General features: G+C 47.3%; 1 protein-coding gene across 1 annotated transcript in view; it reads left to right on the top strand.

The window, feature by feature from the left end:
- Window positions 1-18,283, top strand: part of grip2b (glutamate receptor interacting protein 2b) — a 28,735-nt gene extending 10,452 nt beyond the window's left edge. The window contains exons 12-26 of the mRNA XM_029502290.1: window positions 5,766-5,909; window positions 5,976-6,162; window positions 6,242-6,387; window positions 6,644-6,724; window positions 7,719-7,782; window positions 8,147-8,292; window positions 9,015-9,159; window positions 9,758-9,897; window positions 10,147-10,341; window positions 10,416-10,572; window positions 11,151-11,265; window positions 11,574-11,733; window positions 12,018-12,208; window positions 15,828-15,974; window positions 16,290-18,283. Of these exons, the coding sequence (XP_029358150.1) occupies window positions 5,766-5,909; window positions 5,976-6,162; window positions 6,242-6,387; window positions 6,644-6,724; window positions 7,719-7,782; window positions 8,147-8,292; window positions 9,015-9,159; window positions 9,758-9,897; window positions 10,147-10,341; window positions 10,416-10,572; window positions 11,151-11,265; window positions 11,574-11,733; window positions 12,018-12,208; window positions 15,828-15,974; window positions 16,290-16,448 (2,177 nt within the window). The 3' untranslated portion in view covers window positions 16,449-18,283. The remainder of the gene's footprint in view (window positions 1-5,765; window positions 5,910-5,975; window positions 6,163-6,241; window positions 6,388-6,643; window positions 6,725-7,718; window positions 7,783-8,146; window positions 8,293-9,014; window positions 9,160-9,757; window positions 9,898-10,146; window positions 10,342-10,415; window positions 10,573-11,150; window positions 11,266-11,573; window positions 11,734-12,017; window positions 12,209-15,827; window positions 15,975-16,289) is intronic.

Raw genomic sequence — 18,283 nt, 5'->3', positions numbered from 1 at the left:
AGCAGAATGGCCAGACTGGTTCGAGCTGATAGAAAGGCAACATTTGACTCAAATAACTGTATTGTAATGGTACTATTTTATGCAGTTAAGCGCAAGCATACGTAAGTGATGTTCACAGGTAGTGATACGCAGTAAGAGGCTGGGAGTATTATTCCTACGCAACAGAAGTAGCTCAGGTACAGTTCAGTGAGTCTCAGTCCAGTGTTATGTTATGAGTGAATAAAGTCAACCAAGATAGACACTGCGTCCTGACGATATTTCTACATAACACTACATGGTGTCAGAAGTTGTCGGAAATGGCGAAATTCCCACCTCCGGAGAGTTTTGACTTCTCGCGGCCAGAACAATGGCCGGAGTGGCGCCAACGTTTTCACCGCTACAGAATAGCAACGAAACTCAACAAGGAAGACGCAAAAGTACAGGTCTGTACATTGCTCTACTCGCTTGGGAAGGAGGCAGAGCACGTTTCTAAGACTTTCACGTTTTCTGATGAGGAAGATCAGAATGATTATGAAACTGTGATGGAGAAACTGGAAAGCTACTTCGTGCCAAAGGTGAATACTATTCACGAAAGAGCTCGTTTCCATCAAGGGATATATCAGGAGCCTGCACGAGCTAGCAGACACCTGCGCATTTCCTGAAGCCAAGGATGAAAATATCCGTGACAGGTTGGTCATTGGGATATTAGACAAAAGGCTATCAGAAAAGCTACAGCTGATACCTGACCTGACGCTCAATAAAGCGGTAGAGCTAGTGAGACAGTCAGAGCAAGTCAAACAGCACATCAGTGAGCAAGGGACTAATGCTAACTGTGCACAAGTCAGTGAAGTAGCATACAAGCGTCCGCCACCCAGAGATAAACAGAGGCACAATAACGGTCATGGATTCAACAAAGAGGCCAAGGCGAAACAAGCACAACACGTAAACAAAGGACACAAATGCTCTAGATGTGGTCGTGTGCATGCTAGAGAGGATAAGTGTGCAGCACGTAATGCTGAGTGCCGCAACTGCAAGAAACTGGGACATTTTGCAGTCGTTTGTCGCTCCCGTGTGGTTAACGAGGTAACTGCACCCGAAGAGGAAAGTGCACGGAGCCAAGTACACTTCCTTGGAGAAATCACAGACGTGGAGGATTCAAGCAATGCATGGACAGTGAAACTGCCAATACAAGGTATTGAAATAGACTTTAAGATTGATTCAGGAGCAGATACAAGTGTCATACCAGAAGAGACATTTAATCAGCTACAGAATAAGCCAAAACTTAAGAAAACAGTGAACAAACTTGACAGCCCAGGTGGTAAACTGAACTGTTTAGGTCACTTTGTAGCGACTACAATAAGAAAAGAGAAAAGATTCAGGTTCAAAGTGAATGTGACAAGAGGTTCACATAGCCACCTACTGAGTCGCAATGTTGCTAGTGCAATGGGCTTAATTAAGCGCATAGAGGAGATTAACTCTACTGTACAGCTGAAAGACTCTTGCCCAGATGAAGTGGGAAAACTGAAAATAAAGCCCATCAAAATCACACTAAAAGAGGATGCAGTCCCCTACAGCGTGTCAACTGCCAGACGTGTGTCGGTGCCCATGCTGCCGAAAGTACGACAGGAGCTAGACCGCATGGTAAAGACGGGTGTAATTCAACCTATCAAAGAGCCGACGGAGTGGTGTGCCCCAATGGTTCCTGTACCCAAGAAAAACAAAGACCAGCCAAGATTGTGTGTTAATTTAAAAATGTTGAACAAAGCTGTGAAAAGGGAAAGCTATGTCCTACCCACCATCGATGATATCCTGCCAAAACTCGCCAGTGCCAAGGTGTTCTCCCTTTTAGATGCAGCCAGTGGCTTCTGGCAGATACCGTTAGATAGCGAGAGTGCCAAACTAACGACATTCATTACTCCTTTTGGTAGGTTCTACTTCAATAGACTGCTATTTGGAATCACAAGTGCACCTGAAATCTTTCAGCGTGAAATGACAGCTCTTGCAGGACCATGAAGGCGTGGCCATTTACATGGACGATATCCTCATTTACTCTGACACAACAGATGAGCATGAAGTGAGACTTCAGAAAACCCTAGACACTCTCAAGAAAGCAGGTTTAAGATTAAACCATGAGAAATGTCTCCTACGCCAGCAACAACTTATCTATCTTGGACATCGCATTGATGAACATGGTATCCAACCAGACATGGCAAAAGTCAAAGCCATCACTGAGCTTGAAACACCAAGTAACGTCACTGACCTGAGGAGGATCCTTGGAATGATCCATTACTTAGGCAGGTATCTCCCAAACCTGTCTGAGGTTACCAAACCCTTCAATGACCTACTAAAAAATGATGCAGCATGGTCGTGGACCGCAGCTCAAGAGGAAGCATTCAAGAAGGTGAAACAGCTTGTCACAAAGTCCCCTGTATTAGCATTCTATGATGTTAATAAACCAACTATTGTAAGCGCAGATGCTAGTAGTTATGGTTTAGGAGGAGTCCTGCTACAAGAGCATGACGGACAGCTGAAACCTGTAAGTTTTTGTTCCAGAACACTCACAACTGCGGAACAACATTATGCTCAAATTGAGAAGGAGTGTCTTGCAGCAGTCTGGGCTTGTGAGAAATTCACCAGATATCTGTATGGCTTAGACTCCTTTACCCTGCAGAGTGATCACAAACCCCTGATTCCTCTAATAAATTACAAAGATCTCCATTCAGTTCCTGTGAGGTGTCAGAGACTATTGTTACGTATGATGCGTTACAACCCCACAGCTGTATATGTCCCCGGGAAAGAGCTTGTAGTAGCAGATACACTCTCTAGACATCCACAAGCAGCTGTTACACAAGAAATTGCAGAACTGACAAGCGAAATACAAGCCTACGAGGAAGCAGTTCTCAAATCATGGCCTATCTCACCCACTAAACTGGACTTGGTCAAGCAGCTGACCCTGGAGGATGCCGAACTGCAGATGGTCCAACACTATGTGCTGTCAGGATGGCCCAAATACGCAGTCAAGGTGCCAGACAAGGTAAAAGCCTACTACACCTCCAGACATTCTCTCACAGTGTTAGACAACCTAGTATTGTACCACGATACAATAGTAGTGCCGGAAAAGATGAGGCCTGAGATTTTGCAAAGGATTCATGATGGACACCAAGGCATCGTGAAGTGCAGAGAAAGAGCTAAGTGTAGTGTGTGGTGGTCCAGAATAAGCAGAGACATTCAGGAAATAGTCAGCACCTGTAAACACTGCCAAGAGTCCAAACCCACTCAGAAAAGAGAACCCCTGATTACCACTCCACTACCTAATCGCCCATGGGAAAGAGTAGCGGCTGACATATGTGAACTGAACACACAACACTACTTGGTAGTTGTGGACTATTTTTCACGTTACATAGAAATAGCCTACCTCAAAGACATGTCAAGTGAGACCACAAGAGCTAAACTGAAGAACATCTTCTCTAGATGGGGCTGCCCAAATGAACTGATCACTGATAATGGTCCCCAATTCTCTGGGAGGGCTTTCATGCAGTTCTCTCAGGAGTATGATTTCAGACATATAACCACCAGCCCCCACTACGCTCAAGCCAATGGAGAGGCAGAAAGGGCCGTACAGACAGCCAAAAAGATTCTGAGACAGGCTGATCCCTTTTTAGCCCTCATGATCTACAGAGCGACCCCGTTACAGGCTACAGGCGTGAGCCCAGCACAGCTCATGCTTGGAAGGCAGATCCGTACTACAGTTCCAACATTGGAAACCAAGCTACAGCCCGTGTGGCCAGATCTCCAGCACGTGAGACAGGTTGATGAGAGAGTAAAACAAGGTTACAGACATGCCTACAATAACAGACATGATGTCAGACCTCTACCAGAACTCCAGTCGGGACTCAGTGTTGCTGTGAAGCTGGACAGCGAGAAAGGATGGACAAAGACAGCCACTGTACTTAAACAGTGTGACTCACCACGGTCATACTTAGTCCAAACAGACGGACGAGTACTTCGAAGGAACCGTCGTCATCTGAGACCCCTCCTCAGTGCTCCAAACACTTCTAAGAAGGGTGGAGAAGATCACATCGAGTGTGATGGAGAGCCGCACTCACCTGCTCCAGCATCCGACCCACCACCTGACCCACCTCCAGTCACTGTGCCAGTGACTGCAGTACACATGACCTCCAGTGGTAGACTTGTGAAGCCACCAGACAGATATGGAGAGTATGTGAAGTAGTTAAATAATATACTGTGCTTAGTGGCAGAGTTCTGTTTAGAGACAAATTCATCAGAGACTGTTCAGGTGAACTTACTGCCACACAGAAAAAATAAAAAATAAAAAATGTTAATGCATACAGATGTGATGATGTAAATTCATATTTGTCAAGAGTTAGTTTTGTTATCAATCAAGCATCTTGAGTTAGACTGAGTCACAGTAATTCATCCAGATGAAAGTACAGTAAAGTTCATTATGTACATGTCTTAAAAGACTCAAAGTAAGGGTGATGTATTGTAATGGTACTATTTTATGCAGTTAAGCGCAAGCATACGTAAGTGATGTTCACAGGTAGTGATACGCAGTAAGAGGCTGGGAGTATAATTCCTACGCAACAGAAGTAGCTCAGGTACAGTTCAGTGAGTCTCAGTCCAGTGTTATGTTATGAGTGAATAAAGTCAACCAAGATAGACACTGCGTCCTGACGATATTTCTACATAACACTACAATAACCACCCGTTACAACCAAGGTAGGCAGAAGAGCATCTCTGAACGCACAGTACGTCGAACTTTGAGGCAGATGGGCTGCAGCAGCAGAAGACCACACCGGGTGCCACTCCTTTCAGCTAAGAACAGGAAACTGAGGCTACAATTTGCACAAGATCGAAATTGGACAATAGAAGATTGGAAAAACGTTGCCTGGTCTGATGAGTCTCGATTTCTGCTGCGACATTCGGATGGTAGGGTCAGAATTTGGCGTCAACAACATGAAAGCATGGATCCATCCTGCCTTGTATCAACGGTTCAGGCTGGTGTTGGTGGTGTTGGTGTAATGGTGTGGGGAATATTTTCTTGGCACTCTTTGGGCCCCTTGGTACCAATTGAGCATCGTTGCAACGCCACAGCCTACCTATTGTAGGTAGTTGCTGTATTGTTGCTGACCATGTCCATCCCTTTATGACCACAATGTACCCAACTTCTGATGGCTACTTTCAGCAGGATAATGTGCCATGTCATAAAGCTGGAATCATCTCAGACTGGTTTCTTGAACATGACAATGAGTTCACTGTACTCAAATGGCCTCCACAGTCACCAGATCCAATAGAGCATCTTTGGGATGTGGTGGAACGGGAGATTCGCATCATGGATGTGCAGCCGACAAATCTGCGGCAACTGTGTGATGCCATCATGTCAATATGGACCAAACTCTCTGAGGAATGCTTCCAGCACCTTGCTGAATCTATGCCACGAAGAATTGAGGCAGTTCTGAAGGCAAAAGGGGGTCCAACCCGTTACTAGCTTGGTGTACCTAATAAAGTGGCCGGTGAGTGTATATCTACTGATTTATTTTTGTGTTGTTTCAATGATTCTTAGCGAGATATATTTATTTAGCTCAGGTTGTGTCGCGCAAAATGGGAAAAACACAAATGATAAGATTCAGAATAACAACAACAATAATTATGAGTGCTTTTCACTCACACAATCTCATGGGAGTCAAATTTAAAGCGTCCAAAGAAATCTGAAGTTTTTGTGATTGAGTAAACAGAATCCCTCTTTCTCTGATCTGGTTTTTCAGCTCTGGTCTCTGCCAATTTTTCTCCCGGCTCCACGACCACGTCAGCCCAGAGTTCCAGCACGTTGCCCCGCCCCACCGTTCCCATGAGTCCACGCAACTCACTGCTCAAACGGCGGCAGAGGAAGAAAGAGCACAAAAGTTCCTGTAAGTGTTGTTTCAGCCTGAATGCATCAGCTGGAGACCGGGCCTCACCTGTGTGTCTGTGTTCAGTGTCGCTGGCATCCAGTTCAGTTGGTCCGGGGGGTCAGGTGGTTCACGTGGAGACCAGCGAGGTCATCCTGACTGGCGACCCCCTCAACGGCTTCGGAGTCCAACTGCAGGGAGGAATCTTTGCCACCGAAACGCTGTCTGCTCCACCGCTCATCAGATTTATTGAGCCAGACAGCTCAGCTGAAAGGTACACACTCTGAGACACAGAGTCAACTGTCATGTGGGTTTTGAGGTCACAAAAACGTTGTGACATCACCCTGCTGTAGGTGTGGCCTGCTCCAGGTCGGAGACCGCCTCCTGTCCATCAACGGGATCCCCACAGAGGACGGAACGCTGGAGGAAGCCAATCAGCTTCTCCGAGACGCCGCTCTGACCAATAAGGTCACTCTGGAGATCGAGTTCGACGTGGCAGGTTAGTCTGTTGTTGATGGAGGAACTTGAATCATCTCAGATCGACTGTGTCGTTCAGAGGAACATGAGCAGCTTCGTTGGAGGACACCAGGTCACGTGGTCGGCTGCTGAGGACGATGGAGGACAGAATAATGCCCACTGGTCCTCCAACTTTCAGTTCATCAAACCGATGCTGATGTGTTTTTGTCTTTAAGTCACTTTAAACTGGAGTTCCTCTGTCACGTACAGATTAAATTGTGTGTCTGTGTGTGTTTCAGAGTCGGTGGTTCCCAGCAGCGGGACGTTTCACGTCAAACTACCGAAGAAGAGAGGAGTGGAGCTGGGACTCACCATCAGTGGTAGTAACACAAACACACTCACACACTGTTCATATGATTTATGATTTATGATGACTTTCCCCTGGGGGATCAATGAAGTTCTATCTATCTTATTTCCTGGAGTGTTTATAAAATGTTGTCGACACATCACATGACAAACAGGAAGGGGACCGTCAGCTGGTATTCTTGGTTCATTCTGAGACTTAAGACGTGTTCATCATGATGAAAACAGTCTGGATCTGGACTATCATTCCAGTTGTCATCACAACAGAACCAGATGATGGTGTCACAGTGACGTGCTGCCCTCTGACCCCGGTCATGTGGTTGAATGAAAAGGCTGAGGATCAGCTGGTCCAAATGTTGGTCCTGGTCCCTGGGGGATGGACCGTGAAGCTTTAACATGGCTGTTGGTTGCCATGGTGATCACTGTGTTTAATCCCTCAGTCTGGACTCTGTCAGACCTGAACCTGGAACACGTTTAAATATTTGGACTAAAGACCAAAACACGTCAAGAGACCTGAAGAGCATTTACAGTCTGAAACTACACGAAGAGTTAAGAAACCAGAACCAGAACCTGAATCAGTCTCACAGACTGTTTCCCCTCAAATTTCAGTTCAGTTTTTATCAGGAAAAGGTTCTTCGTTCTGATAAGTCAGTCTCTTTATCACTCAGAGCGGTGCGATGGGGCCATCTTGTGTCTAAAAGTGAAAAGGCTCATTGGCCGAGTTCTGGCTCAGCATTTAGAGAGCGTTCTTTCTCATCAGTCAGAGTGTGTGTGTGTGTGTATCAATCATTTCCCTCCTTTGTTCCATTTCTGTTAATCACATGTGATTGATCCTAATGTCGGTGGTGTCAGAACTGATGTCAGTGGAAACGCCACGGTGGTCCTGATCCTGATCCTGGCCCTGGAGGTGGTCCGGAGTCCAATAGTTAACAAAGCTCATGATGAATACACACACACACACACATCATTGGTTCATTTTGGTGCTCATTGTGATGTTATCTCTGTCCACAGCCAGTAAGAAGTCAGGAGAACCGCTCATCATCTCTGACATCAAGAAGGGCAGCATGGCCCACAGGTGACTCACCTGTCCGTCTCATCGCTGAAACACTTTATGTTCAACACAGAAATCCAACATGTTCAAGAAGTTCTGATCTGGGATCCATGCCCAGACCCGATGTTGAATCCGACCAACCAACTCTGCGATTTGGTTTTAGATGAAGAATAAATTTCCCTTGAAGGCTCAGTGTGATATTTATACACTACAGGACACTTTCTCTGTTTACAACTACCATAATTCTCCTTCAGGGTCGATCTGTCTGAGACTTTTATATTTTTATATAATCTTTTTTCATTTATTTCAACATGTTTTCTATTGTTTCTAATGATGATATTTGAATGTGAAGCTCTTTAAACAGCCTTCTGTCTGACCCCCCCCCCAGAACGGGGACTCTGGAGCCCGGAGACAAACTGTTGGCCATCGACAACATCAGGCTGGAAAACTGCTCCAAAGAAGACGCAGAGCAGATCCTGCAGCAAAGCGAAGAACTCGTCAAACTGAAGATCCGCAAAGATGAAGACAACTCAGGTACTGAAGAGCAGGTGATGATGGTGAGACAGTCGTCCTGTGTGTGCTCTGTCTGCGTGGAGGGAGCTGCAGTGGTGGTGTTTGACCACCAGGTGGTGCTGGTGACCAGAACTCAGGCTGCTTCAGCTGGAGAAGCATGTCAGACTTCAAACAATCAGCCTGACCCTGATCTGGAGGTCTGGACTCCTCCGGACCTCTGAAGCTGAGCTGTGGGATCTGGACCATGCCCTTAACACTGAGACCAGGGGACTCGGGTTTCAGGAAAGGGGTCAGAAGTCAGAGGTCAGGGGTCAGCACTGATCCATCTGCAGCTACAGTTCCACACCTGCTCTGATGCATCAGACCACAACGACCACAGAGAGAGGGAGTCTGGTCCGGCTCAGAGAGACACTAAGTCACATGATTCTATTCCTATACGGGCCATCTTGGAACTGTGTAATGGGAGGAGTAATCAAAGGCGTCCTAGTCATTGCCAGGAGACGAGGTCGCCCTGCAGCAGGATCAGTGATGCAGAGGACACGCTCTGTTGTGTAATCGTGTTAGATTACAGTTTAGAAGCAATAATCACATTCGCATCCCTACACACACACACACTTAGTATTGTCATGTCACATGATGACATGGCAGTCCTTCCTTGGTTACCATGGAAACTGTGTCTTTGTCACCAGAGTTGTCTTGAGAAGAATTTTAACATATTTATTTGTGTGTGTGTGTGTCTCCAGATGAGCAGGAGACTTCAGGCAGCATCATCTACACGGTGGAGCTCAAACGTTATGGAGGTCCTCTGGGAATCACCATCTCAGGAACCGAGGAGCCTTTTGACCCCATAACCATCTCAGGACTGACCAGGAGGGGACTGGCTGAGAGGTACACAACACACAGACACACACTTTGAGCAGTGAAGCTTCAGGTGTGTCGGGTCTTTCCTCCATCTTCTTCTTGTGATCTGCTTTCTTTTGGTTTGAAAAAACCAATATGGCCAACACCTAAAATCATACCTGGCGGTCTGAGACTAACGGGGACGCCACTCAGGATTCTACATCACATTAACGTGATGATGTGACAGCAGAGTTCCTGCTGGTGGGAGTGAAGCAGATATCGAAATGTTTACCTGCTGGACCCTGACCGGGTCTGGACCAGATTCAGATGGTCCACATTCAGAGACAGTCCGGATAGCTTCTGGTCTCGGGGAGGCTGGACAGCAGCGAGCCTCCATGGCAACAGGGTCGAGCAGAGGATGAAATTCTGCTCAACAGTTCTGATCATTGGCTACTGAAGTCAGCTGACTTCCTGTCCGCTTCACAGATTTCACAATAAAACATCAGCTCACGTGTTTTGTGTGTGGTTTGATTTGTGTAAAGTTTTATTAGTCCAATGTCCTCTTTGTGTCTTTACCTGAATAGTGAATTTTTCCTGAGGTTGTGTAGCTGTGTTTGTTGCCTATAGTGTGTCCTTGTGTGTCCAGGACAGGGGCGATTCATGTCGGTGATCGGATTCTGGCGATCAACAGCGTCAGTCTGAAGGGGAAACCTCTGAGTGAAGCCATCCACCTGCTGCAGATGGCCGGAGAGACGGTGACGCTGAAGATCAAGAAACAGCTCGACAGTAAGTCTGACAAGAGTTCAGGATCAGGACTCTAAAAGATCAGGGTGATGGATAGATGATGGGTGGACCAGTTAGTCTTTCAGACTTGTGGAATGGTCCTGGTCCTGGTCTTGGTCTTGGTCCTGGGTCTTTCTCTGCTGTTGTTTTAATGATAAACCTTTGCAGGTTGAGACTTTTGTATTTAAAGTTCTTGGACAGTTTGTGTGAGAAGCAGCTTCCTGTCTCTGATCCCGACCTTCTCGTGTCCAGACATGGAGGACAGAAAGACAGTAGACATTGAAGACACGACGGAGAATGAGCTCAGTGACCCGGAGGAGGACGATTTGACGGACAGCCAACAGACCAATAAGCTCTCTGAGCTTTACTCCACGACCATCCCCAGCGTGGACTCGGCCATGGAGTCGTGGGATGGCTCAGGGCTGGACGCCGGCTACAGCAGCCAGGGTGAGTTCAGTCCTGGTTAACCTTTGAAGAGCTTCATTTTCCTCCCGCTGATGAGCTTCTTGCTGGTCCTGCAGGTACCTACAGTAACCAGGCGGCCGGGATCGCCCTCCACCCTCATGAGTGGCGCAGCACAAAGCAGCAGCGCAGCAATACGTCTCCGCCTGGACGTCGGAAGAACTACCCATTCACTGACGGAGGGTTCAGTGAGGACGACTGGGACAAACCGGCAGGGTCAGACTTCCTGTTCATGACCTGTTTCTTTCAGCAGCCATTAGGTCTGGACTGTAAGGTCCTGAGATCTAGGTGGGCAGGACTTGGGGATCCTTATGAGACCGTCTGGACCTTTAATTAAATGTTGTAGATCTTTATATCTATAAATCTACTAAATGTGTTTGATACTCTGGTTTTTGTTTCAGCGCCACCAGTTTGTGGTGAAGTGGACATTTTAGTCTGGAGGACTATTTGTCAAGTCTGTGTGTGAGTGTGAGATGAGTCGGAGGTTAAGCTTTGTGAGGATTCTAACATTCACTGAGGTTATGTAACATGACTGTGGGTGGAGAGAGAGCAAGTCATCTGCACAGCGATATGAATTAATCTGGTCAGCTGAGGACGTTCAGTGATAACAGATTAGTCTTGTTGGATTTAAGATGGAACAATAGTTTTCTCCCACATGAGTCTTTGTTGATGACCTTAAGCTTCTCCTCAGTTCCACCTTAAATGTTCATCTCCTGGTTGGGCAGCTCTCAGTTTTATGTGTTCTGTGTCACCCAAACACTTTTTGTCTCAACTTGTTTGTGTTTGTGCGGCAGATTTATTGGCCAGCAGCCAGACGGGATTCTGTTGGATCCAGACGACAGTTTCTGGTGTCAGGCGCTTGAAGACTTGGAGACCTGTGGCCAATCAGAGCTTCTCAGAGAGATCGAGGTCGGTGCATGACATCATCCTGAGTCCAGGCAGCTTTTATCAAACTTAAACTCATCTGTAAATTGTTGGCTGTTGGATGGTCAGAGAGTAAATTCTTCATGATCACCCTTTAATCCTGTTCTTTACAGTGTGAGGTTGTGACCTTCATGTTTATTTCTTGTGTTTAGTCCTTTACACACAAATCTGAAACCGGTTTAACAAGCAAAACCTCAAATCTTTCAGCACAATCCAAAAAAATCTGAGTTTGTGTACCTCAACCTCACAACAACAACTCCAAAGTTGAAGTGTTTGTGTATTTGTTGGTGCAGGCGTCCATCATGACGGGGACGGCCATCAGTCTGGGAGTGGACGGAGTCAACAAAACTCCAGCTGAGTCCATACTGAACCACAGCAGGATGAGCCCCCTGCGGAGAAACTCCCTGCTCCACCAGGGGCCCCACCTGCATGAGGAGGCCCAACTCCACCAAGGTCAGTGGCAGACTCACAAGAGGAAAGAAAGTAAAATTAAATACTCACCAATAATAAGCTGAAACTGACTCTTATGTCAGTGAATGAAACTCCAGACCAGACTGTCTCTAAACCTGGACCTGGATACAAACACTACAATAATGTGAATGAATTTCAGAGCAGATTGGTTGAAGACGTTTTTGCTACAAACTATCAGACAAAAGGGTCCAGAAACCAGCTCCAGCTCATGTTATGCCACTGAGGGCTGTAAGCTCAGGCTGTTAAAGACTTTTCAATTATCCCAGACCCCCACCTGCACCAGGAGGCCCACTTCGACCAGGAAGTCAGTCTCCACCAGGACAACCAGTCGCCCCTCCTGCACCATGAGCCGAAGCCAAAGGCCTCGCTGAGGGTGTCGGAGAGAACGTGGGAGTCCCGTCGGATCAAAGAGGAGATGCAGGGGATTCTGTCTCCGACGCCTCTGGAGCTACACAAGGTGAGTCCAAAATGAGGACACCGGTGTGATGTGGTCCAACGTGGACACGTCAGGAAAAGCTGAAATTAGCTTCACATTGGAGGGAAATAGGTGAGTTTGTGTTTTTGTCCTGATAAGGAAAGAAAAGGAAGATGGACTAACCTACAACATTCTTTTCTGCTGCTGTAACACCTGGATCTTCTGCTGCGACATGTCGGAGTGCGTGTGTAGAATGAGACAGACATAAATTTTTAGAAAAGCAGGCAGTTATGTAACAGCGTGTTCGACGTAAATTATAGAGCTCCATCCGGTAAATTTATACTCATGACTTCATACGATGGCCTGCATGAATTTGTGCAGCTCAGACTGAGAAATGTGTTTATCATCAGGAAGGAAACACATTAGACCGAGGCCACCGCTGTTTCACTGACGGCCGTCGGCCAGCAGCCTTTAAATGGTATCTCATTAAAAGATCATGCAATATTCATATATCATATCGTTCAGCTTTTGGTCCGCTGATGGTGCTGAGCAGAACATCTGGGCCTCGTTACCAACATTACTTTTAACGCTGTGATGAACGGAGGTCGTCTGCAGCTGCAGCCTCTCAATTAGAGTCTGTTGGAGCCAAAAAAGTCCTTCCTGTCACCAATAAAGCTCTGAAATATTTCACGTCAGGATAGTTACTGAATGTTTTTGTTTTTCTTTATCAAATCCAGATGTGATTTAACTGGATTATTCCAAATATTTACGTTCCTAATTTATGAAGGTGAATCAGGTATTAAAGGTCGTTAAAGGTCCATTCAGTCTAACAGCTGAGTCGTTTATTTCTCCAGATTACAGTAAGATAATAATATATTAATGATGTTCAGTTGACGAATTGAAGAAGTTTCAGGCCTCAAAACCCTCAAAGAAGAAACTTTGCTGTTCGTCAATTCAGTCAAATTTCAAAGTTGAAGTTCAGAATTGTTTTGTCTCTGCTGCTTTTTGTTGTGATGTTTCATTTCAGCTGGTTAAACAGACGAACTCTGCAGAAACAGCAGCTTCCTCTCTCTGAGGCTGCAGACTGAACATTAAACCTGGATGACTGAAGGTCTGCAGCTGAGGACACAGGACAGACACAGGACAGAGGACTGAGGGTGGAGGACAGAGAACTGAGGACACAGGACAGAGGACTGGGGACACAGGACAGAGGACTGAGGACACAGGACACAGGACAGAGGACTGAGGCTGGAGGACAGAGAACTGAGGGCAGAAGACACCGGACTGAGGACAAATCAAACCAAATCAAATCAGATTTATTTGTATAGCGCCAAATCATAACAAATAAACAAATAACACTTTACATATAGAGCAGGTCTGGACCAAACTCTTTATAAATTTATTTAAAGAGACCCAACAGATCCCCCAGGACACAGGACTGAGGACACAGGACACAAGACACAGGACAGAGGACTGAGGACACAGGGCAGAGGACACAGGACAGAGAACTGAGGGCAGAAGACAGAGGACTGAGGGCAGAGGACTGAGGACACAAGACTGAGGACACAGGACAGAGAACTGAGGGCAGAAGACACCGGACTGAGGACACCGGACTGAGGACAAAAGACAGAGGACTGAAGACACAGGACTGAGGACTGAGGACACAAGACAGAGGACTGAGGGCAGAGGACTGAGGACACAAGACTGAGGACACAGGACAGAGAACTGAGGGCAGAGGACACAAGACAGAGGACTGAGGACACAGGACAGAGGACACAAGACAGAGGACTGAGGACACAGGACAGAGAACTGAGGGCAGAAGACACCGGACTGAGGACACAGGACACAGGACAGAGGACTGAGGGCAGAGGACTGAGGACACAAGACTGAGGACACAGGACAGAGAACTGAGGGCAGAGGACACAAGACAGAGGACTGAGGACTGAGGACTGAGGACACAGGACAGAGGACTGAGGACACAGGACAGAGGACTGAGGACACAGGGCAGAGGACACAGGACAGAGAACTGAGGGCAGAAGACACCGGACTATGGACACAGGACACAGGACTGAGGACACAGGACTGAGGACACAAGACTGAGGACACAGGACAGAGAACTGAGGGCAGAGGACACAAGACAGAGGACTGAGGACACAGGACAGAGAACTGAGGGCAGAAGACACCGGACTGAGGACACAGGACACAGGACAGAGGACTGAGGGCAGAGGACTGAGGACACAAGACAGAGGACTGAGGACTGAGGACACAGGGCAGAGGACACAGGACAGAGAACTGAGGGCAGAAGACAGAGGACTGAGGGCAGAGGACTGAGGACACAAGACTGAGGACACAGGACAGAGAACTGAGGGCAGAAGACACCGGACTGAGGACACCGGACTGAGGACAAAAGACAGAGGACTGAGGACACAGGACTGAGGACTGAGGACACAAGACAGAGGACTGAGGGCAGAGGACTGAGGACACAAGACTGAGGACACAGGACAGAGAACTGAGGGCAGAGGACACAAGACAGAGGACTGAGGACACAGGACAGAGGACACAAGACAGAGGACTGAGGACACAGGACAGAGAACTGAGGGCAGAAGACACCGGACTGAGAACACAGGACAGAGGACAGAGGACTGAGGGCAGAGGACTGAGGACACAAGACTGAGGACACAGGACAGAGAACTGAGGGCAGAGGACACAAGACAGAGGACTGAGGACAGAGGACTGAGGACACAGGACAGAGGACTGAGGACACAGGGCAGAGGACACAGGACAGAGAACTGAGGGCAGAAGACACCGGACTGAGGACACAGGACTGAGGACTGAGGACACAAGATAGAGGACTGAGGACACAGGACAGAGAACTGAGGACACAAGACAGAGGACTGAGGACACAGGACAGAGAACTGAGGGCAGAGGACACAAGACAGAGGACTGAGGACACAGGACAGAGGACTGAGGGCAGAGGACTGAGGACTGAGGACACAGGACACAAGACAGAGGACTGAGGACACAGGACAGATGACACAAGACAGAGGACTGAGGACACAGGACAGAGAACTGAGGGCAGAAGACACCGGACTGAGGACACAGGACACAGGACAGAGGACTGAGGGCAGAGGGCAGAGGACACAGGGCAGAGGACACAGGACACAGGGCAGAGGACACAAGACAGAGGACTGAGGACACAGGGCAGAGAACTGAGGGCAGAGGACACCGGACTGAGGACATAAGACAGAGGACTGAGTACACAGGACTGAGGACACAAGACAGAGGACTGAGGGCAGAGGACTGAGGACACAAGACTGAGGACACAGGACAGAGAACTGAGGGCAGAGGACACAAGACAGAGGACTGAGGACACAGGACAGAGGACTGAGGACACAAGACAGAGGACTGAGGACACAGGACAGAGGACTGAGGGCAGAAGACACAGGACTGAGGACACAGGACAGAGGACTGAGGACACAAGACAGAGGACTGAGGACACAGGACTGAGGACTGAGGACACAGGACAGAGAACTGAGGGCAGAAGACACAAGACAGAGGAATGAGTACTGAGGACACAGGACTGAGGAGGCAGTTTGGACTCTCTCAGCAGACGTGTGCTGTCCAAACGTCCTGGTCTCTGTGTCTCTGTGTCCTCCTGCAGGTGACGGTGATTAAAGATCCGGAGAGCGACGACTTTGGCTTCAGTGTGTCAGACGGTTTCCTGGAAAAGGGCGTTTACGTCAACATGATCCGACCTGACGGGCCGGCGGACCGAGCCGGACTCAAACCTTACGACAGGATCCTGCAGGTGCGAGGACACGTAATAACATTTAATATCTGCTTGTTCTGTAATAGTTAGTTTTTATGTTAAATTAAAACAGAGATAAACAGTTTGCTGCTGCATCATCAGCAACCTGCAGCCGGTTCCTTTAGCCCCGCCCCCTGTCCCCACAGGCTGACAGGATTGGTTCCTTCGATCTGAATGTTTCTGGTGTTGAATGACTGATTTTTACTGGATGGTTCTGTGAAGCAGCTCTTTGTCCGGTTGTCGTCACGACAAAACAAAATAAGTGTGTGACCACCACTGATTAGAGAAGTGTCCTGCGTGTCCGTCTCCGTCCAGGTGAACCACGTCAGGACGAGGGACTTCGACTGCTGCCTGGCGGTGCCGCTGATCACGGAGGCCGGAGACAGGCTGGAGCTGGTCGTCAGCCGCAACCCGCTGGCCAATGAGGAGCCAGAGGACAATAACAACACTTTAGACCACCCACTGGACCTGTAACACACACACAGACACACAAACATACACATGTATTCAATGTCACACTCAGGCAGGTGGTGACAAACTTATTTCAACTGAACTGGCACCCGCGCGCACACACACACACACACACACACACACACACACACTTCACTTGTTTGCAATAATTCTCACTAAACACAAGACTCCTCCAGGAACACACACACACAATCATTAACAAACACTAACTCGACACTTTAACCAGCGAGTTTTTCAGTTTTTCTGACTCTTATGTGTTTGGTTTTGCTTTTGTTGTTTTTTTTACTTAAAATGAACAAAAATCTGTTTTTTTCAGTAAGTTTGTTTCATGGAGGGAGATTGAGTTCAACATCATTTATGATCCATCTGTGAATCTATAATCTGTAAATAAAGACACCTTCAAAAATATAAAAAATACAAAATGTATCTGCTAACAAATGCCATTAATACATTTAATTGATAAATAGGTTTATGAAGTAAAAGCACGAACAAAGAAAAGAAAGAACAAACAGCCTGATGGTGTTTTTGTTTACTGATGATGGATTCACAGACACAAACCTCCCTTCAGCTGGCTGCAGCAGCTCAGACTTCAGAGCTGAAAATTCACCAAGCTACAACGATAAACAGAAATTTTCAGAAAAACTAAGTGTCTCAGTGAAACGGGAACAAACGACATTTCATTTTGTTTATTTTGTGTCTCATGTTCATGTTGCTGCACCAACAAAGTGTTCCTCTTCTTCCCTGCTGAAACCAAGCCCAAACAACAATAATCTGAATCTGTGCCAACGCTGGACGAACACAATGTCTTCGCTAACTTCTTGTTGTTATAGTTGTTGCTGGAGATGCTCCCAGAGAAAAATGTGTTGCCGCCAGAAGAACATCGTCCTGAAACATTTTGTTTTTCGCCATACCGTCGGCTCCGGTCGTGTGTTCAGTTCGTCTCAGCTCATCAGCTCAAAGATCTTCGTCCGATTGACAAGCTGCTGTTGTCATGGTTACCCTACCCTAAACACAGTGACTCTACAACCAAGGCAGACCAGCTGAGTCTTAACTGATCCAGACCACCAACCTGAACCAGACCGCCAACCTGAACCAACCTTAAACCTGAACCAACCTAAAACCTGATCCAGACCTTAAACCTGAACCAGACCACCAACCTGATCCAGACGACTAACCTGAACCAACCTAAAACCTGATCCACACCACCAACCTGAACCAACCTAAAACCTGATCCAGACCACCAACCTGAACCAACCTAAAACCTGATCCAGACCACCAACCTGATCCAGACCACAAACCTGAACCAGACCACAAACCTGAACCAACCTTAAACCTGATCTAGACCTTAAACTTGAACCAGACCACCAACCTGATCCAGACGACTAACCTGAACCAGACCACCAACCTGAACCAACCTAAAACCTGATCCAGACCACCAACCTGAACCAACCTTAAACCTGAACCAACCTAAAACCTGATCCAGACCTTAAACCTGAACCAGACCACCAACCTGAACCAACCTTAAACCTGATCTAGACCTTAAACCTGAACCAGACCACCAACCTGATCCAGACGACTAACCTGAACCAACCTAAAACCTGATCCAGACCACCAACCTGAACCAACCTAAAACCTGATCCAGACCTTAAACCTGAACCAGACCACAAACCTGAACCAGACCACAAACCTGAACCAACCTTAAACCTGATCTAGACCTTAAACCTGAACCAGACCACCAACCTGATCCAGACGACTAACCTGAACCAGACCACCAACCTGATCCAGACCACCAACCTGAACCAACCTAAAACCTGATCCAGACCACCAACCTGAACCAA

This window comes from Echeneis naucrates, chromosome 5 (genome assembly GCF_900963305.1).
Source record: "Echeneis naucrates chromosome 5, fEcheNa1.1, whole genome shotgun sequence".
Lineage (NCBI taxonomy): Eukaryota > Metazoa > Chordata > Actinopteri > Carangiformes > Echeneidae > Echeneis > Echeneis naucrates.
Note: the sequence above shows the minus strand (reverse complement) of the source record. Positions and strands in the feature narration are given on the sequence as shown.